The sequence below is a fragment of the Chionomys nivalis genome, chromosome 10, assembly GCF_950005125.1.
Source record: "Chionomys nivalis chromosome 10, mChiNiv1.1, whole genome shotgun sequence".
NCBI classification, from domain to species: Eukaryota; Metazoa; Chordata; class Mammalia; order Rodentia; family Cricetidae; genus Chionomys; species Chionomys nivalis.
In genome coordinates this window covers 14028743-14051308 of record NC_080095.1, presented here as the reverse complement: position 1 = coordinate 14051308, position 22566 = coordinate 14028743, and the positions used below count along the sequence as shown (strand labels likewise).

The window sequence follows — 22566 nt, the reverse complement described above, 5'->3', positions numbered from 1 at the left end:
CACCTACTCAGAGTAAAGGGTTGGGATAAGGCTTATCAAGTAAATGGACCTAAGAAACAAGCAGGTGTGGCCATACTAATTTCTAATAAAGTTGACTTCAAACTTAACTCAATCAGAATAGATGGAGAGGGACATTTTCTACTCATAACAGGAACAATTCATCAGGATGAAGTCTCAATCCTGAATATCTATGCCCCTAATATAAAAGCACCCACGTACATAGAAGAAACATTGCTAAAACTCAAGGCAGCAATCAAACTGCACACATTAATAGTAGGAGACTTTAACACTCCTCTCTCACCAATGGACAGGTCAATTAGACAGAAACCTAACAAAAATTTCCCTTCCAAAAAAAGCCCAGGACCAGATGGTTTCAATGCAGAATTCTTCCAGAACTTCCAAGAAGAGCTAATACCTATACTTCTTAATGTATTTCACAGTATAGAAACAGAAGAGTCATTGCCAAATTCCTTTTATGAAGCTACAGTAACCCTGATACCAGAACCACACAAAGACCCAACCAAAAAGAGAATTACAGGCCTATCTCACTCATGAACATCGATGCAAAAATCCTCAATAAAATACTGGCAAACCGAGTCCAAGAACACATCAGAAATATTATTCATTATGATCAAGTAGGCTTCATACCAGAGATGCAGGGCTGGTTTAACATATGCAAATCTATCAATGTAATCCAACATATAAATAAACTGAAAGAAAAAAACCATATGATCATTTCATTAGATGCTGAAAAAGCATTCGACAAAATTCAACACTCCTTTATGATGAAGGTCTTTGAGAGATTAGGGATAAAAGGATCATACCTAAATAGAATAAAAGCTATTTACAGCAAGCCGACAGCCAACATTAAATTAAACGGAGAAAAACTCAAAGCCATCCCACTAAAATCAGGAACATGACAAGGATGTCCACTCTCTCCATACTTCTTCAATATAGCGCCTGAAGTTCTAGCAATAGCAATAAGAGAGCATATGGGGATCAAGGAGATTCGTATTGGAAAGGAAGAAGTTAAGCTTTCGTTATTTGCAGATGAAATGATAGTATACATAAGCGACCCCAAAACCTCTACCAAAGAACTCCTACAGCTGATAAACACCTTTGGGAATGTGGCAGGATACAAGATCAACTCCAAAAAATCAGTTGCCTTCCTATACACTGAGGATAAGGAAGCAGAGAGGGAAATCAGAGAAACATCACCTTTCACGATAGCCACAAATAGCATAAAATATCTTGGGATAACTGACCAAGGAAGTGAAACATCTATTTAACAAGAACTTTAAGTCTTTGAAGAAAGAATTCGATTAGGACACCAGAAAATGGAAGGATCTCCCTTGCTCTTGGATTGGGAGGATCAACATAGTAAAAATGGCAATTCTACCAAAAGCAATCTATAGATTCAACGCAATCCCCATCAAAATCTCATCAAAATTCTTCACAGATCTGGAAAAGACAATAATCAACTTTATATGGAAAAACAAAAAACCCAGGATAGCCAAAACAATCTTATACAATAAAGGATTGTCTGGAGGCATTACCATCCCTGACTTCAAACTCTATTACAGAGCTACAGTATTGAAAACAGCTTGGTATGGGCATAGAAACAGAGAAGTCGACCAATGGAATCGAATAGAAGACCCTGGCTTTAACCCACAAACCTATGAACACCTGATTTTTGATAAAGGAGCTAAAAGTATACAATGGTAAAAAGAGAGCATCTTCAACAAATTGTGCTTGCAAAACTGGATGTCAAACTGTAAAAGAATGAAAATAGATCCATATCTATCACCATGCACAAAACTCAAGTCCAAATGGATTAAAGACCTCAATATCAGTCCGAACACACTGAACCTGATAGAAGAGAAAGTGGGAAGTACGCTACAAGATATGGGCACAGGAGACCACTTCCTACGTATAACCCCAGCAGCACAGACATTAAGGACATCATTGAATAAATGGGACCTCCTGAGACTGAGAAGCTTCTGTAAAGCAAAGGACACTGTCACCAAGACAAAAAGGCAACCCACTGACTGGGAGAAGATCTTTACCAACCCCGCAACTGACAAAGGTCTGATCTCCAAAATATATAACGAACTCAAGAAACTAGACCGTAAAGGGCTAATCAACCCAATTAAAAATTGGGGCACTGAGCTGAACAGAGAATTCTCAACAGAAGTTCGAATGGCCAAAAGACATTTAAGGTCATGCTCAACTTCCTTAGTGATCAGGGAAATGCCTATCAAGACAACTTTAAGATACCATCTTACACCTGTCAGAATGGCTAAAATAAAAAACACAAACGATAGCCTTTGTTGGAGAGGTTGTGGAGAAAAGTGTACACTCATCCATTGCTGCTGGGAATGCAAACTTGTGCAACCACTTTGGAAAGCAGTGTGGCGGTTTCTCAGGAAATTCGGGATCAACCTACCCCTGGACCCAGCAATACCACTCTTGGGAATATACCCTAGAAATGCCCTATCATACAACAAAAGTATATGCTCAACTATGTTCATAGCAGCATTGTGTGTAATAGCCAGAACCTGGAAACAACCAAGATGCCCTTCAATGGAAGAATGGATGAAGAAAGTATGGAATATATACATATTAGAGTACTACTCAGCAGTAAAAAACAATGACTTCCTGAATTTTGCATGCAAATGGATGGAAATAGAAAACACTATCCTGAGTGAGGTAAGCCAGACCCAAAAAGAGGAACATGGGATGTACTCACTCATAATTGGTTTCTAGCCATAAATAAAGGACATTGAGCATATAATTTGTGATCCTAGAGAAGCTAAATAAGAAGGGGAACCCAAAGAAAAACATATAGGCATCCTCCTGAATATTAACCTTCATCAGGCGATGAAAGGAGACAAGAGACAGAGACCCACATTGGAGCAACGGACTGAAATATCAAGGTCCAAATCAGGAGCAGAAGGAGAGAGAGCATGAACAAGGAACTCAGGACCGCGAGGGGTGTACCCACACACTGAGACAATGGCGATGTTAAATCCGGAACTCATCAAGGCCAGGTGGCCTGGGTCTGAAAAAGCGTGGATAAAACCGGACTCGCTGAACATAGCGGACAATGAGGACTGCTGAGAAGTCAAGAACAATGGCAATGGGTGTTTGATCCAACTCAGTTACTGGCTTTGTGGGAGCCTAGGCAGTTTGGATGTTCACCTTACTAGACCTGGATGGAGGTGGGTGGTCCTTGGACTTCACACAGGGCAGGGAACCCTGATTGCTCTTAGGGCTGACGAGGGAGGGGGACTTGATGGGGGAGGGGGAGAGAAATGGGAGGCGTTGGCGGGGAGGAGGCAGAAATCTTTTTTTTTTTTTTTTCTGGTTTTTCGAGGCAGGGTTTCTCTGTAGCTTTGGTGCCTGTCCCGGAACTAGCTCTTGTAGACCAGGCTGGCCTCGAACTCAGAGATCCGCCTGCCTCTGCCTCCCGAGTGCTGGGATTAAAGGCGTGCGCCACCACCGCCCGGCTAGGAGGCAGAAATCTTTAATAAATAAATAAATTAAAAAAATAAAAACCCACAGAACTTAAAAAAAAAAAGAAATGGTGGCACTTTGCGATGTGGAAACATTGAATTGGAAAAAAAAAAGAAAAAACCATATGATCATTTCATTAAATGCTAATAAAGCATTTGACAAAATCCGGCACCCCTTCATGACAAAGGTATTGGTGAGATTAGGGATAAAAGGATCACATTTAAATATAATAAAAGCAATATACAACAAACTGACAGCTAACATCAATTTAAATGTAGAGAAACTCAAAGCGATTCCAATAAAACCAGGAACAAGACAAGGCTCTCCACTTTCTCCATATTTCTTCAACATGATTCTTGAAGTTTTTATTAGATTTTTATAAAAAAGAATACCAATCCAAACTCCCTCTCTCTCCCCTCCTCTCATTCTCTTCACACACCCTCCCACCCCACCTTCTCTAATACTAAGAGAGGGTAAGGCACTTTACTTGTGGAAAGTCCAAGGCCCTCCCTACCAAATCTAAGCTGAACAAGGTATACATACAAAGAGAATACGATCCCAAAAAGCCAATACATGCAGTGGAAATAAATCCCAGTGCCACTGCCAGTGGCCCCTCAGTCTGCCCCAGCTATACAACTGTCAGCCACATTCAGAGGGACTAGTTTGGTCCTATGCTTCTTCCTTCCCAATCCATCTGGAGTTGGTGAGCTCTCATTAGCTCAGGTAAGCTGTTTCAGTGGATGAACCCTTCATGGTTTTGACTTCTTTGCTGATATTCTCATTCCTTCTACTCTTCAGCTGGACCTTGGAAGCTCAGTCCAGTGTTCTGATGTGGGTCTCTGCCTGTTTCCATCTGTTGTTGGACGAAGGTTCTATAGTGATGTTTAAGATAATCACCAGTATGACTACAGGGCAAAGCCTGTTCGGGCACCCAAACATAAGTGACCCCAAAATCTCTACCAGAGAACTCCTACAGCTGATAAATACCTTCAGTGATGTGGCAGGATATAAAATAAACTCAAAAAACTCTGTAGCCCTCCCATACACAAATGATAAAGAAGCTGTAAGGGAAATCAGAGAAATATTATCTTTCACAATAGCCACAAATAACATAAAATATCTTAGGTAACAATAACCAAGGAAGTTAAAGACTTATTTGATAAGAACTTTAAGTCTTAGGCCGGGTGGTGGTGGCGCATGCCTTTAATCCCAGCACTCGGGAGGCAGAGGCAGGTGGATCTCTGTGAGTTCGAGACCAGCCTGGTCTACAAGAGCTAGTTCCAGGACAGGCTCCAAAACCACAGAGAAACCCTGTCTCGAAATACCAAAAAAAATAAAAAAATAAAAAAATAAAAAAAAATAAAAAGAACTTTAAGTCTTTGAAGAAATAAATTGAAGAAGATACCAGAAAATGGAAATATCTCCCATGCTCTTGAATAAGAAAGATCAACATAGTAAAATTGGCAATCCTACCAAAAGCAGTCTATAGATTCAATGCAATTCCCATCAAAATCCCAACACAATTCTTCACAGACTTTGAAAGAGCAACAATCACCTTCATATGAAAAAACAAAAAAAAATCAGGATAGCCAAAACAATCCTATACAATAAAGAAACTTCCAGAGGCATTAACATCCCTGACATCAAGCTCTATTACAGAGCTATGGTAATGATGCCAGGCTGTGGTGGTGCACGCCTTTAATCCCAGCACTCGGGAGGCAGAGGCAGGCGGATCTCTGTGAGTTCGAGGCCAGCCTGGTCTACAAGAGCTAGTTCCGGGACAGGCACCAAAGCAACAGAGAAACCCTGTCTCAAAAAAAAAAAAAACAACAACAAAAAAAAAAAAAACAAAAAAACAGAGCTACAGTATTGAAAACAGCTTTGTTGGCATAAAAACAGAGATGTTGACCAATGGAATTGAATTGAAGACCTGGATATTAATCCACAGACCTATGAACACCTGATTTTTGACAATGAAGCTAAAATTATACAACAGAAAAAAGAAAGCATCTTCAACAAATGGTGCTGGCATAACTGGATGTCAACATGTAGAAGAATGAAAATAGTTCCATATCTATCACCATGCACAAAACTCAAGTCCAACTGGCTTAAGACCTCAATATAAATCTGACCACATTGAACCTGATAAAAGAGAAAGTGGGAAGTAGCCTTCAATGCATGGGCACAGGAGACCAATTCTTAACACCAGTAGAACAGACACTAAGAACAACAATAAATAAATGGGACATCCTGAAACTGAGAAGCTTCTGTGAAGCAAAGGATACAGTCAATAAGACAAAGAGGCAGCCTACTGAATGGGAAAAGATCTTTTTCAATCCTACATCAGACAGAGGACTGATCTCCATATATATATATTGAACTCAAGAAATTAGACATTAAAATTTTAAATAACCCAATTAAAAAGTGGTGTACTGAACTAAACAGAGAATTATCAACAGAAGAATTTCAAATGGCCAAAAGATACTTTCAGACATGTTTATCTTCCTTAGATATCAGGGAAATGCTAATCAAAACAACTTTGAGATACCATCTTACACCTATCAGAATGGCTAAGATCAAAAACACCAATGATAACTTATGCTGGAGAGGACGTGGAGTAAGAGGAACACTCATCCATGGTTGGTGGGAATGCAAATTTGTACAACCACTTTGGAGATCAGTATGGTGGCTTCTCAAAATATTGTGAATCAACCTACCTCAGGATCCTGCAATACCACTTTTGGGAATATACCCAAAAGATGCTCAATCATACTACAAAAGCATTTGTTCAACTATGTTCATAGCCCATTATTTATAATAGCCAGAACCTGGAAACAACCTAGATGTCCCCCAACTGAAGAATGGATAAAGAAAGTATGGAATATATACATATTAGAGTACTACTCAGCAGTAAAAAACAATGACTTCTTGAATTTTGCATGCAAATGGACAGAAATAGAAAACACTATCCTGAGTGAGGTAAGCCAGACCCAAAAAGAGGAACATGGGATGTACTCACTCATATTTGGTTCCTAGCCATAAATAAAGGACATTGAGCATATAATTCGTGATCCTAAAGAAGCTAAATAAGAAGGGGAACCTAAAGAAAAACATATAGACATCCTCCTGGATATTAACCTTCATCAGGCGATGAAAGGAGACAGAGACAGAGTCCCACATTGGAGCACCAGACTACAACCCCAAGGTCCAAACCAGAAGCAGAAGGAGAGAGAGCACGAGCAAGGAACTCAGGGCCATGAGGGGTGCACCTACATACTGAGACAATGGGGATGTTCTTTCAGGAACTCACCAAGGCCAGCTGGACTGGGTCTGAAAAAGCATGGGATAAAACCGGACTCACTGAACATAGCGGACAATGAGGACTGCTGAGAAGTCAAGAACAATGGCACTGGGTTTTGATCCTACTGCACATACTGGCTTTGTGGGAGCCTAGGCTGTTTAGATGTTCACCTTACTAGACCTGGAAGGAGGTGGGAGGTCCTTGGACTCCCCACAGGGCAGGGAACCCTGACTGCTCTTAGGGCTGATGAGAGAGGGGGAGTTGATTGGGGAAGGGGGAGGGATATGGGAGGCCGTGGCGGGGAAGAGACAGAAATCTTTAATAAATAAATAAATTAATAAAAAAAAAGAAAAAAAAATGTTTGTCAACAAAAAAAAAATACAATTGAAATGACAAAAAGAAAAAAAAAGAAAAACAATTGTTCTACAAATGCCAGCCATAAGGAAGCAGGAGTACTGATTTTAAAGAATGAACACTCTTAAATGTAAATGGGTTTAATAAAGGAAATTCCAAATATGTGGTAATAACAAACCCATAACTAGACTTCAAAAAAAAAAGTATTTTACATACCAACCAGTTTCCCCTCCCTTCTCTCCTTCCTTCCCCTCTCCTTCCCATTTACCCCCTTCCCCATCCTCTCTCCCTCCTTCTCCATTCAGAAAGGGGCAGGCAACTCTTATAAAGGAAAACATTTAATGGGGTGGCTTACAGTTAGTTTCAGAGGTTTAGTTCATTATCATCATGGTGTGACTTGGCATCATTTAGGCAGACATAGCACTGGAGGAAGTTGAGAGTTATGCATCTTGATCTACAGGCAACAGGAAGTTGCGGCGAACTCCCTGACCAGCAGGAAAAGACGATCACCAGATGAGGGTTCTTCCCAAATCACGCTTTATTGGAGCCTCTTGGTTGAAGGGAGAGCGGAAGCGAGGGGCCCCGAGCGCCAAACGCGGCTGCTTATATAGGGGGTAAGGGAACGAGTCGTGCCTGGATTGGCCGATGCATGCCTGCCGATGCTCCTGGCCACGGGATTGGCCCTAAGCACATCATCGTCACTGCACATACGAGAGGCACGGTTCCACTGCATTGCCTAATATGGAGCTGTCCAGCAAGCGAGGCCGGGACCAAGCGCCATCTTGTAATGGCGGCCACTAGAATCGGCTCCCAGCAGGAAGTGATCTGTATCACTGGGTGTAACTTGAACATAGGAGACCTCAAAGCCCACACCACAGTGACACACTCCCTTCACAGGGCCATACATATTTCAACAAAGCCATTTTTCCTAAGTGCTACTCCCTTTGGGGGCATTTTTTTTCAAATCATCAAAATTTATGTGATGGAAATGTCTGGTTACTGAAGAAAGAAATTGAAAAGATTTCAGAAGATAGAAAGATCTTCTATGACCATGGAGCAGTAGTAGTAACAGAATAAAAATGGCCATCTTAGCAAAAGTTATCTACATATTTCATATAATTTTCATCAAAATTCCAATACAAAATCTTTACAGATCTTGAAAGGATTCAGCTTCATATGAAAATAAAGAACCCAGGACAACTAAAATAACATTGAATAATAAAAAAACTGGCAGAAGTATCACAATCCTTGATTTCAAGTTGTATTACATTGCTATAGTAATAAAAAGTATGCTATTGACACAAAAACAGATACATCAATAAAATCAAATTGAAAATTCATACATAAGTGCATATACTTATGGATACCTGATGTTTGATAAAAAGGCCAGAAGACGCATCTTCAACAAATGGTATTGGTCACACTGGGTGGCAGCATGGAGAATAATAGATCCATACTTACCACCCAACACAAAACTCAACTTAAAGTGGACCAAATACCCCAACAAAGCCAGATACACTGAGCCTGATAGAAGAGAAAGTGCAAAATAACCTAAAACTCACTGGCACAGAAGAAGACTTTCTCAACAGAACACAATTAACTCAGGCACTAAGATCAGCAATCAAGAAATGGGACCTCATGGAACTGAGATGCTTCTGCACAGCAAAGGACACCATCGTTCAGACAAAGCAGCAGCCTAAGGAATGGCACACAATTTTTACCAACTACATATCTGATAGAGGACTGATATAGAAAATATATAAAGAACTCAAGAAATGAGATAACAAGAAAACAACCCAACTAAAAAGTGGGGAGCAGCTCTAAACAGAGAATTCTCAATACAGGAAACTTAAATGTATGAGACACACTTAAATGTTCAGTGTTTTAGCCAGAGAAATACAAATCAAAACTACTTTGGGATTCAGTCTAAACCTGTCAGAGTGGCTAAAATCAACAGAACAAGTGGGGAGGATATGGAGTAATGGGAATACTCATCCATTTTTGGTGGGAGTGCAAACTCATACAGGAAATAAGTGTTGTGGTTCCTCAGGAAGACTGAAATTGATCTACCTCAAGATCCAGCTATACCACTCTTTGCCACATACCCAAAGGATGATTCTTCCTACCCCAAGGACACTTGCTCAACCATGTTCTTTTCTGTTCTATTCATAATAGCCAGAAATTTGGAAACAACCTAGATGTTCCTTAACAGAAGAATAAAGAAAATGTGGTACATCTACACAATATATTATTATTCACCTGTTAAAAATTGACATCATAAAATTTGCAGCTAAATGGATGGAACTAGAAAAAAAAATCATCCCAGGTGAGGTATCCCAGACCAGAAAGACAAATACAATATATTTTTGTTTATATTGTGGATATTAACTGTTAAGGCAATGATAACCAAACTACAACCTCACAGGAACATGTGTCTGCTGTCTTTCTAGCATCCTTCCTCTCAGGCTTAGCACTGATCATCCTGGCCCAGTACAATGCCTATGCCTCAATCTTTTTACACACAGGTTCCTCATTGTACCACCTTCCTGTGTTTATTCCATCACCTCTAGCATAACACCCACCTTCTCCTCTATGACTTCCCCCACTCTACTCCACACAGCTCACCACTGTGCTAGCCTCTTCCACTCAATGACCATGGATGTTCATCTCCCAAACCTGAGCTCTGGGAGCAAAAATGTCCCCTGGTTCATGTTCATAGGAACCTATTCTGCTTCTGTGCACTTATGGTAAAGTCATACTGTGTCCCTGACTCCTAACCAGTCTTCTGACCTAATATAGATGTGCGTTCAGGGCCAGTTGAGCAGTCAAGGCATGGTGTGACCCAAGGTAATCATGCAGACAGTATGTGTACTCATTGAACTCAAGCTCCGAGTGTGTGGCCTCTCTGTGTGGCCTGTGCACACTTTTGTATCTTTAGAAAAATATGCTGCAGATCATTCATGAGAGAAAGTGACCAAGTGGACGAAAAGTAACCACATCAGGAATGGGAGAGACCTTATAGTCAAGTAGCCCAAGGCAGCCATGGACAAAGGCAGAGTCAGGCTATAGGGCATAGGGAGCATGCTGGGCCTGGGAAAGCAGGCTATAGCTCTTTAGGTGCATGCTCACGCTAGTGAAGTTTCTGCACTGTTCACTCAGGGTTTAGCTATGCTGCCTACAGGAGAAGGATCCTAGCCTCAGCTAGTATGTACACGAGAGCAGCAAGGTGTTGGTCTACATGATTGTTTTGTTTGCACATTCTAGAAAGGACTTGATTCTTTGTTCTGGATCCCAGAACATATGGGTGGGAACAGCCTGTGTTGGAGAGAGTCTTGGCACCCCTTGTTATCACATTTGCCCTGCTAATGCTGACTCAGACAGATGTTAGCAAAATGTTGGTCCTGGGCTGGGGATGTAGCTTGGTTGGTGCAGTGCATGCCTAGCTGTAGAGAGTCCTGGCTTTCATCCCTGTCATCACGTAAACCAGGTGTGGAGAATGCAAGCCTGTAATCCCAGTACTGCAGAGGTGAAGGCAGATGAATCAGAAGTTCAGTCTTTTTTGACTGCACAAGTCAGAGGGCAGCCTGGAATACACAAGAGTCTACCTCCAAAACAAACAAAAAAGCCAGCATTCCACTTGGAACACATATGTTCAGACACTATGACTGAAACCACATCAAGTTTAGACTTTCTCAGAGTCTCAGACATGAGTACTCAAGTTCTTCAGAGAAGCAGAACAAGTGGCGGATGATGGATGATGATAGAGGATAGATAGAAATAGTAGACGGTAGAGATAGAGGATGATGAAATGGAGATGATAGGCAGGTAGACAACAGGGATAGGACGGACAACAGACAGATGGTGACACACAGAATAAAGCTCCAACTCCAGAAGGATGATTTTATAGATAGACAGAGACCCGGTTCCAGATGGAATGGGGGAGGAGCTGAAGACTTAAGTGACTGGCCACACAGTTGGGCCGAATATGTGGATGATAAGTTTGATATACCTGGGACAAGCCAGCAGGATGGAAACCGAGGCAGGAGCTGATATTGTGAACTTGTAACGAGAGTCTTCCTTCTCTGATGAGATGGTTCATTTGGCTGTCACCTTGACTGGATTAAGTGATGGCATTTCTCCTGTCTATGCAGGGCTTCCCAGAGATGGTTAGACCTTGAGAGCTCTGAACTAACCAGGGGTCAGCTTGCTGTGGATGGATTCAGAATACGATGGCATTATTGGGAAGTGGTGATGGTAGGGGGAGGGCCTAATGGAGGAAGTAGGTTACTTGTGGTGTGCAGTTGGGGCTACCTCTGTCCCTGGACAGTTTCTGAATTTCACTGTTATGAGCCAGGATAAAACCCTGCCATGAGAAAGAATGTTGGGAGCCAGAATCTAAGTGTGTCAAGAGAGCAGGTATGCGTGCTCAAGGAACATGCTTTTGATGGGCTGAAGGGTCATATCTGCTTGCTACAATAGATATTTCTTGCCAGTTTGTCCCAAACCTGGCAGCTATAGGGCCATGTGGTTAGGGATAATGTGTTTTTGCTTAGCCTTGGTTCTAACCTAGGTTCTCAGATTCCTGGTTGCACCAAACAACAAGAAATGGCTGCATGCTCCAGCCTCCACAGAGCTTCCCATCTCTGTGTCTTCCTCACCATGATTAATTGACTTCTTGTAAACTGTGAGCCAAAACTTCTTGGTTTTTTTTTTGTCATGTATTCTGTTATAGCAATAAGTGTAGAACTCCCACTAGTACATGACTACAATTGGATACTGAGTTTGTCACTGGATCAGGGTAGATACCTTAAAAGGGGCACTTGGTACGCAGATGCACACATGGGGAGGAGGCTGTAAAATTTAGTCAGTGGCTAGTGCATTGCTCCTGCCAGATAAGGAAGGGATGACTGAGTGCCATCACTGTAGTGCACAGAGCTGATTCTCCCTGCAGCATGGAGAATTCTAACCTCTGATGCCATATTCCAAATGCCTGTTTTCCAGGGAAGGCAGACAACGGATCTCTGCTATTCAAGCCATGATCTGTCCTGGCAGCCTATGGAAACTAATACAGAAGCTGGTATTGAAGTCGGGTGATGTAAAACGGCACAGGAACCTAGCCCAGGTGCCCTGGAGAAATGAACTGTGACATGTCTCTTTCAGGTCAGGTTTCTCAGCTGTCAGGGACTGGTTACTGGCCTGACTGTATTTATTTTATCACTCTGCTAGGGTTGTCCAAAGGTCTCAAGAGTCAGAAGGGAGAGGCCTACTTTTACCATAGGGCTTCGGGAAAGGTGCCTGCCTGCCAGTGTCTCTAAAGCCTAAATGTTCTCTGAACTCAAAGATCTTAATCTTCTGTGTTGTTTGCTTTAGAAGGAGGTAGGTGTGGTCGTATTCTGGTCTTGAGAGAGATGGAGGACCCAGTTATCTTTTGAAGGTCGAGGACAGAGCCTTTCCCTTGGACTCCAGGTCCCACTGCTCAGTAACTGTGGCTCTGCGTCCCAAGCATCCTGCTTTAGTCCAGCTGCTCAGCGCGTCTGGGCCCATCCCAGATTCCCTGTAGCTCACTGTACAGTAGGTACTGGCTATGAGTCAAACGTCACACTTTGCCACCTGCCAATGTGTGGCTCCCATAGCAGAGATGTCACCGACAGGAATCTGGTACTTCTCAGTCCCGTGTAGGACACATCTATCACAATAGCAGAAGCTGCAACTGCATTGGTCAGCCTGGCGTATACGGCCACTGCAGCTGCACTGGTGGGACTCCTACTCTGACTAGTCCAGCCCCAGTCTTTCTTACAATCCCCTACCAGGGCCTACATAGACCCAAATGGTTTCTAACAGTCAAACCTGTGTCTTAGGATGTTCCAGCTGCAAAAGCTCCACCTTGGGAATGCAGTGAGAGCAGCCTGCTCTGACTGACACTACAGACCCCTGCTTTTCTTTCCCCCTCACTTGCTCTCCCTTAGGAAGGCTGTCACTCTCTACCAGTGGGAGTGGGGCCACCTTCACCAGACTGTCTTCTCCACTGCAACTCATCAGTCTACAATCCACCCTCAAGCTGCAGCATCTGCTCTGCATATAGATATCAGCTCTCTTCTTCCTGACCGCACCTCCCTCCTGGCCACCACATCCTGTAGATACAGGATGATTCCCACTTGCACAGCATCCCTACCTGATTGTGAGATAATTGGAGGAGACTTGAGACTGGGAACAGGATGCTGGGTGGATGAGGCTTTGGGGTGTGTCCTTTTGTACAAGGACAGTGGGGTTGGTCCACACAGGAAGAACAGAGTGAGTCATACAAAGTTGGAGGATGTTTTATTGTTATTAAAAAGATGGAAAGAGACTGTAAAGACATAAATGGGCTCTAAAAAATTTAAAGAAAAAAAGCTGGCAAAGCTAAGCTTCGTATCATGAACATCTCTTAGGAATCCCCAAAGAGTCGGGCATCCTCCCTTTTCCTTCCCATTTTCTCCCTTGTCATTGTTGGAGACTTTGAACTGGCATTGGCCTTTATATGAAATGAGGAAACAGTCATGGTGTCTCTCCAGTGCCAGTGGCTAGTCAGCTTCAGTGCCCCAGGTGTGGCTTCTCTCCCTGGAAGTCTACTCTAACTGGTATTTTCTGCAGTGAGTGGCCTGGTCTGGATGGCAGGCTGTAGGAAGGACAGTCTGGCCTGGTTTTTCTAGCACCCTTTCCCTTTTCCCCCTGTTGCTCCTAGACCACCCGATGGCCTGACTCAGATCTGCCTATCAGGCCCTTTTTCTGGAGGTCCTTCTGGGTTACTCAGTCCTTGCTCAGTGGCCTCTGCACCGGTTCCTGCTAGGGCTCAACAGAGGCTGTGAGACTCAGGTCCCCCTCTGAGTGTCTCTGGAGTATAGCTGGGTCCACGCAGTGAGGTAACAGTGTCCTGCTCTTCAGGCGGTTGGGTCAGCAGTGTCTCTGATTGGATTTTGCCTCTGAGAATTTAGCATGCTGCATAGGTGGAAGGAAGAGGTCGTCATAAGGAGCCCCATCTTAGGGAGGTTCTGCCCCTCCATTCCAAAAAGCAAGAGTTTACTTAAGTGTCAGGAAACACCTGGCAGGGCACTGGTTGTGCGAAAGCCATCAGACCTTCAACAGCCCTTCCCAGATTCCCCTTTGGGCAGTGGTGTCCCTGGCTTCTCAGCTTCAGTGACATATGGAAACTTCCCCTTCTCTCAGGAAACACTGTATTTGAGAGGACTGTCTAGACACGGCTGGTTCTAAAGCTCATCTGCCTCTAATGGATGCAGGTAACGCAGCCCTCCTGGGAGAGTGCCCAGTCAAGGGCCAGATACCCTGTAAAAGGAACTTATGGCCCGATCCATTAGTCTGGCAACGGCTATCGTGGTGTTGCTTGGGTGCTGTTGGCTATAGTCTGGGGAAGAGTCTTCTCTTCTTGTGGTCCTCCAAATGTGAAAGGGAGGTTGGTAGAAGAGTCAGAGCCATAAGATCAAAGGATGCTGAGATGAGAAGGCAATTTGGCCTGTTCAGCTGAATGGACTTGGTCCTAGAGGGCCTAGAGAGCTCTGAGTACCTCTGAGAGGTTATCTAGGCTCCCTGTCCAATCATGTTCCGATAGTCACGGCCAACTGTCTGCTTCACTTCCACCACCGAGGAGACGATCCACTTCACCTGTGGGATGCAAAAATGAGATGAACTGTGTGACTTTAGTCCCCTCCATCCTGAACAGTGAGACAGGGTCAGCTTCCAATCTTGGGGTGACATACAGCTGGAGTGAAAATAAAATGGTGGGATTTTAGGGTACAGTCTGCTTATAGTTTTGAGATGGTGTATCGCTATAGTAAGGGGAATTGTGGGGATAACACAGGGTTCTGGTGAGGACCAGGTTTAGTTGAGTAGGGAACGACATAGAAACAGTGTGCAGATAGTATTGGAGATGATGGATAGGGTAGGTGATAACACAGAGGAGCATCAATACAAATTAGGGACAACATGGACAATGCAGGTATAACATAGAACAAGAGAGGGACAGTGAGGGGGTGGTATGAGGACAGAATATGACTGTGGAAGATGACATATGACAGTGTGGGAGAAAGCTTGAGACAGTATGGGATAGGCAGGGGCAGCACGACTCATCATGGAGATAGTTTGTGGATAGTGTAGCTATTGTGGAGGTGCTGGGGGAGCTGTGCTGACCTTGAAGAGTGTGACGGTGGCACTGTAGCACACGCTGAGCAGGAAGAGGGTGATGAAGATGCTGATGGTCATCCAGAGCCCATCCAGCTCCCCATCCTGGGCCTCAGGACAACCTTCATCCAGTACCAGCTCTGCACAAAAGGAGGCGATCAGTGTTCGTCCCAACAAGGGAGTGATTCCCTATGTGGCAGCTGAGTTTGCATGGAGGTAGAGGAGAAAGAGCCAGCTGGACTGGGCCAACAGACCCTCCCTTTCTGCCCTTTCTGGGCCAGCAGCCCAAGTTCCTCCAAGTGTTCCATCTTAAACCCTGGGTCCAGCCAGAAACAACAGATCTGATGATGGCCTGGACTATGAAGGACCCTTTTTGTCTACCCCACCACTTAGTACTGGGCTGGCTGGATTGAATCAGGGCTTATGACCCCTGTAGGTAGAGACTCTGTAGCCTGTCTGATCTGCTGTTTGTCCCATGGTGACCAAGACTAGAGGACCAGAATGAGGGCAGGGCCTGTGTTTGGTGATGCCTGAGCTTCCTAGAAGCTCCACATTTGGGAAGTGAACTAAGGAGAGTGTTAACTGTGTGGGATGGAAATAGGGGCTTGAGGATAGAGGGTCAGACTGTGTCTGAGGGTACTTTTCTGTGTGCTAGGGCAAAGGATTCAGGTGCTCATGGGAGGTATTTCATCGGCACTGGCCCAAATATCACACATACAAATGTGAGATATTACTTGTGTGTGTGTGTATGATTGGAGGTGGAGATGCCATGTGGGTTGTATGATGTTCAGGGGACTGGTTTTAATGGCTGTGGTCTCAGCCTATATGTGGGTATTTAAATAGTCACTTCCTTGATGACATCCAGGGACACAGGTCTCAGTGACCCTGGTCTCAGATGTTCCTCCTGGAACACAGGTGTAAGTGAATGTCATATGGGATGTAGTCAGGAGTGGTCATTCCTATCTCTGAGGTCTGTCAGAGTTTGTCTGGCTCCATGTATGGACAGCAAGAGTCTTCTTTTCTGTAAATGTTCCTGCTTGCTTCTGCAGTGCTTACAGAGACCTCCTCAGTCACAGTAGGGGGTCATGATAAAGAGAAGGGCAGACAGATGAGGGTGGGGCTTGTGTTGAGATGAGGTGCACTCCTTGTATTCCTTTCTTTGGATGTTTTCTAGGGGTGTCTCCAGTCCCATCACAGAGCAGCTGGAGGATGGAGGGAGGGTATGGAGAGAGTCCCTTGGGTCAACCTTCCTACCCAGTGAGGGATGATCTCTGGCAAGGACAGGCACACTGGCATGCTCTGGGTCTGGCAGTGTAAGATCTCTTTTCGTTCGTTGATGCTAACTTAGGCCTCGGACCCTGGTCAGACCCCACAACCTGTGGCTGAGGCATGTCATGATCTATGTGCTGTGTAAAGAACCAGGATAATCTCAGAGGGTCCCAGGGTATCTCTGGGTGCTTTATTTACAGGATTAGGGGGTAGGGCTGGTAAAAGTGTCTTGTAGGACCGAGTGTCTGGCTGGGTGTTTGAGCTCATTTACCGGGGGAGCGGGAGAGGTTCTTCTGCGTGTGGTGGTTATGCAGAGCCTCGTGTACCACAGAACAGGTAAAAGTTTCTCCTTGCAACCAGCTGCTTGTGTCCACAGTGAGCTTGCTGTAGAGGAAGTAGGACCCGTCTGAGTCCAGAATGGGTGGGGTGTTCTTGAAGTTCTCTTCCAGCTGCCCGTTCCTTTCCCACTCCACGCTGATGGCTTCAGGGAAGAAGTCTGTGACCATGCAGGTCAGACTAACCTTCCTCTTGGACATTTGTTCTCGAGGTGGAGGTATGGCGTACACTTGAGGTACCCTGGGTTGCCCTGCGGAGTGAGAAGGCACAACAAATTAAGGACAAAGTGGAGGGCTGTCCACACAAGCGTTCATTCTTACACCCATCACAGCTCCCATCCTCTTTGTCTACAGGTCCCACCTTTGGATTTTGTGATGATTCTCTCAGTGGGGCCTGGGAGGCCTTTGTTGTTGACCTTGCATTTGAACTCCTTGCCACTCAGCCAGTCATTGTGCTGGATGGGGAGGACACTGACCACACGGAGGGTAGCGTTGTTCAGCACCTCAGGTGGCTGTGTCTGAGCAGTGTACACTTCGACATTGTTCACAAACCACTTGAACTGGACATCTGGTTCTTCGTCGCTCACATCCACCACTACACATGTGACCTTGGGGATCAGGGTGATCAGGAGTGTCTCTTTGGGCTTTGGAGGGAAGATGAAGACAGAGGGTCCACCGACGTTAGCTATGAGGAGAAACAGGATGGATCAAAAACTGGGCCTCCAATGTGTGACTATTTGTGACAGTCATTTCATGGGACTAAAGAAGGAGACTTAAATGACTTACATGGGCACGGGGGACGTGGTGAGGTTCTGGGCTCTGCAGAGAAAAGACCAGGCATTAATAGAGTCAGAGTGAGAGATACCAATCTGGGGAGGGGAAGGACGGCCCTAGTGTGGGCAGAGGCCAAGCTGTTCCTGGATATGATATGGGTCTGTAGTTTGAGACCTGCGTCCATGATGTGAAATATCGGCAGTCTTTTCAGAAGATCACATGAACAGAGGCCTCCAGGAGGTAGACACAAAGGAACCCTGTTCCCCTGCTTGGTGTTGCCTCCCTGCCAACGTCTGTTCAGCTTGATTGTTGTATACGAGGTTGACCCCACTCTGACCTCCCAGTTAACCTTTATCTCCCTTGGTCACCCTCTCACCAATTCTCTTGCTCAAATTGGTGCGGCTGGCTGGGTGGGCGACGTTGCAGGTGACGGTCTGGCTGGGCCACATGCTGGAGGACACAGTCACTGAGCTGCTGTGGGAGTAGAACCCAGAATGCAGGACCGATGGGAAGGTGCGCACTCTGCTGGCCAGGGTTCCAGGGTTCCAGGTAACGGTCGCCGGCTCAGGGAAATAGCCCTTGACCAGGCATCCCAGGGTCACTGTGGAGCCAGTTGGGCCTCCACATGCAGGAGCCAGTGGATAGACAGATGGGGCTGTTGTTGAGACTGCAAGAGAGGAGGATGTGTGAGCTTGTCAGACATGGCTGGATCCAAGCACTCTGTCCTTGATCCTACAAGAACCCCAGGCTTCTGCAAAGAGCATGTAGGATCTAGCACCCGGGATATGGGCATCATATGGCCACCTTGATTGTTCCAGCTGTCTCAACTTAGACCCTGCTTACCCCAGGATAACCAGATCAGCCTGACCAGTAGAACTGAGCCCAGCTCTATCCCCAGGATATTTTTCAGAAAGCTGGTGGATGAGCTCTCTGTTGTGTTTTCTATGTCCAGCTCTGTAGTCTCTTGTACTTGAGTCTTGAAGCCGGGCACATTGTTCAAGTCTTCCCTCAGTGGAGCCCGCATTCCCTTCCCAGTTCTGCCTGCCCTGCCATGTTGGCATCTGTTGTCTTGTTCCCTTGTTCCTTGTCTGTATTGTATGTATGTATGTATGTATGTATGTATGTATGTATGTATGTATGTGTATGTGTGTATGTATGCATGTATTTGTTGTGGTGTCAGGTCCCATGAGCTCTTCACAAAACCAGATCCCTAGTCCTAGCCATGTAGGCTGTGCCTTCTGGTGTTGTTTCTGATCTAAGGAGGGTGAACAAATCCCACTCCTAGATTCTTACTCTGATTCCATGCTGACACAATACCCAGGGGACTCTTCCTCAATCTGCCTGCTACTTTGATTCCTAAACTTGTGCTCTGGGCTCCAGCTTGAACTCAGCCCTCCTTGAATCTCCCTCCTTGATTCCTGAGGTCCATACCCAGCACAGCTGTCATGCGCCTTCCCTGCATGGGCAGCCCTGGCCTGACTAACTTCCCTGGAGGCATCCATGCTTGTCCTCTGCAGGGTAGTCCTCCTGGCGGGGGCCTAAAGAGCTCAGCTCTAGTTCCCCTACTGCCTCTTCTCTTACTCCTAACCCCACACTCATCCCCGGCTTCCCTTACATGGTGCCAGTGTCTCCCATATCCCAGCGAAGTCTCTTTTCTTGTTCTGGAAGCCTTGGGCCCTTTAGTGTAGGATGTGCACCATTCACGAGGGAACTGGGTGTCAGGCTTGTGTTCCTCCCAGCCCTAGTCTCCTTCTCTCGGCTCCAGGGCTTACTGGACTCCTGTCATCCTTCTTTGCATCATAGCTGCTGGCACCCACTGCTCAGACCCTGAAATGCACCCCCACCGCTCTGTACATCCAATTCTCTGGATACCTAACTACTGGGGCATGCTTGACCTTCTTGACCTATGTTCCAATTAGGCTCCAGCGACAAAGATTGGGCTCCTGACCCCAGAAGTGCAGCCTACAAGGCTCTTTTGAGAGTGTTAGCCTTGGTCATTTTCCCTGCTCAGGTCCCTACTCAGTCAAGGTTTTTCTTGCCTCTCACTACTGGTTCTCTCTGCAGCCACACTGACCCCCTGTCTGTGAGTTCAGGCAAGTCCTGAGCACTTTCCCTCTCTCCTTTTTCTTCCCTTTCCACTTCTCTCTAGTTCTTGCACATGGCCCTCTATTTGAACCCAGCTTTCACTATCTTCTTGCCAGAGGGCATGTCTCAAAACGAGGTGCAGACCGGCAACAGGGGAGCTGACGTAGCAGGAAAGGTCAGATGACCAGGTTCCCTCTCAGCTGTTTTAAATTTCTGCATCTCACCTCATCCCCAACCCCTCAGCTATCACTGCTGCCTGAATCGTCTTACAAAGGTCCGTCCAGTCCTCTTTCACCCTGCCCGGAGAATTCCTGGCTGCCCCTGCTAGAGCTACTGATTTCCTTGGTTGATCTGGTCCCCTAGCTCTACCACCTGCCTCAGTACACTGTGGCCACTCAGACTGGGTCCCTACACAACCACTTGCCTGCTTTCCATAGAGCTAGTGAGTTCACTTTCTCACACTTCACCTGCCCCAGAACCTCAGTCCCACCTTCTTCAGTCACTTTTAGGTACTCAGCCCGACGCCCTAACTCCTACCGCTCCCAGCTGTCCTGTAGTAATTGCTCAGCCTGGTCTCCAGTCCCTCACTTGGTCTCAGCTCACTGGTAGCTGCTCAGTATGGTGTCCTATAACCTGGGACCCTCTCCATCTCACAGCCCAGCTTCTCTGTGGCTTCTCCGACTGCTCCTTCACATTCCCATCCACATCAGCCCCCTGCAGTATCCCAGCCCATGCCTTCCATCGTCACCTACCACAGCTCTCTCGTAGATGCTTACTTTGAATTCATGAGCTTCTGAGACTTCCTTGACTCTCCAGAATTCTTGCCTACTCTGGATCCCTGGAGGAGCTCATCCAGGTTCCCCACTTTCCCAGTTGCCTCAGATCACCCGTGGCTGTTCAACCTGGCATCCCACACACCCACCAGATCTAGCTCCACTGCAGCTGTTCAGCCAGACCCCTGTACCCTCACTTTCCCCACCTCCCCATAACTGTTCAGCTTGGTTCCCCAAATTACTTCCATGTGCCTCCTCTGTCCTGTAATGCTCAGTGTCCCCATCTCCTTGTAGCAATTCAACCTGGTCCCAAACTCCCACTTTCCCTAGGTCCCCCAGAGCTACTCAGTCTGGTCCTAAACTCCCACCTTCCCTAGCACCACCAGAACTACTCAGCTGGTCCCCCACCTTCCCTAGCACCACCAGAACTACTCAGCTGGTCCCCACCTTCCCTAGCACCCCCAGAACTGTTCAGCTGGTTCCTACCTTCCATAGCACCCCCAGAACTGCTCAGCTGGTCCCCACCTTCCCTAGCACTGCCAGAACTGCTCAGCTGGTCCTGGCCTTCCCTAGAACCCCAGAACTGCTCAGCTGGTCCCCACCTTCCCTAGCACCCCCAGAATTGCCCAGTTGGTCCATACCTTCCCTAGCACCTCCAGAACTGCTCAGCTGGTCCCTAGCATCCCTAGTACCCCCAGAGCTGCTCAGTTGGTCCCCACCTTCCCTAGCACCCCCAGAACTGCTCATCTGGTCCCCACCTTCCCTAACACCCCCCGAGCTGCTCAGCTGGTTCCCACCTTCCCTAGCATCCCCAGAGCTGCTCAGCTGGTCCCCACCTTCCCTAGCGCCCCCAGAACTGCTCAGCTGGTCCCCACCTTCCCTAACACCCCCCGAGCTGCTCAGCTGGTCCCCACCTTCCCTAGCACTGCCAGAACTGCTCAGCTGGTCCTGGCCTTCCCTAGAACCCCAGAGCTGCTCAGCTGGTCCCCATCTTCCCTAGCATCCCCAGAATTGCCCAGCTGGTCCATACCTTCCCTAGCACCTCCAGAACTGCTCAGCTGGTCCCTAGCATCCCTAGTACCCCCAGAGCTGCTCAGCTGGTCCCCACCTTCCCTAGCACCCCCAGAACTGCTCAGCTGGTCCCCACCTTCCCTAGCACTTCCAGAACTGTTCATCTGGTCCCCACCTTCTCTAGCACCCCCAGAGCTGCTCAGCTGGTCCCCACCTTCCCTAGCACCCCCCGAGCTGCTCAGCTGGTCCCCACCTTCCCTAGCACTGCCAGAACTGCTCAGCTGGTCCCCGCCTTCCCTAGCACCCCCAGAGCTGCTCATTCTGGTCCCCACCATCCCTAGCATCCCCAGAACTGCACAGCTGATCCACACCTTCCCTAGCACCTCCAGAACTGCTCGGCTGGTCCCTACCATCCCTAGTACCCCCCAAATTGCTCAGCTGGTCCCCGCCTTTCCTAGCACTCCCAGAGCTGCTCAGTTGGTTCCCACCTTCCCTAGCATCCCCAGAACTGCTCAGCTGGTCCCTACCATCCCTAGCATCCCCAGAACTGCTCAGGTGGTCCCCACCTTCCCTAGCACCCCCAGAACTGCTCAGCTGGCCCCCACATTCCCTAGCACCCCCAGAACTGCTCAGCCAGTCCCCACCTTCCCTAGCATCCCCAGAGCTGCTCAGCTGGTCCCCACCTTCCCTAGCACTGCCAGAACTGCTCAGCTGGTCCTGGCCTTCCCTAGAACCCCAGAGCTGCTCAGCTGGTCCCCATCTTCCTTAGCATCCCCAGAATTGCCCAGCTGGTCCATACCTTCCCTAGCACCTCCAGAACTGCTCAGCTGGTCCCTAGCATCCCTAGTACCCCCAGAGCTGCTCAGCTGGTCCCCACCTTCCCTAGCGCCCCCAGAACTGCTCAGCTGGTCCCCACCTTCCCTAACACCCCCTGAGCTGCTCAGCTGGTTCCCACCTTCCCTAGCATCCCCAGAGC

At 46.7% G+C, this 22566-nt stretch overlaps 1 gene segment (V, D, J or C); it reads right to left on the bottom strand.

The window, feature by feature from the left end:
• Positions 1 to 16875: 16875 nt before the first annotated feature.
• On the bottom strand, positions 16876 to 18745 carry LOC130882231 (Ig gamma-2C chain C region-like). The segment is given in 4 exon segments: positions 16876 to 17198; positions 17309 to 17632; positions 18098 to 18388; positions 18565 to 18745. Coding segments are annotated over 4 exon segments (1119 nt in total).
• Between the last annotated feature and the right edge of the window lie 3821 nt (positions 18746 to 22566).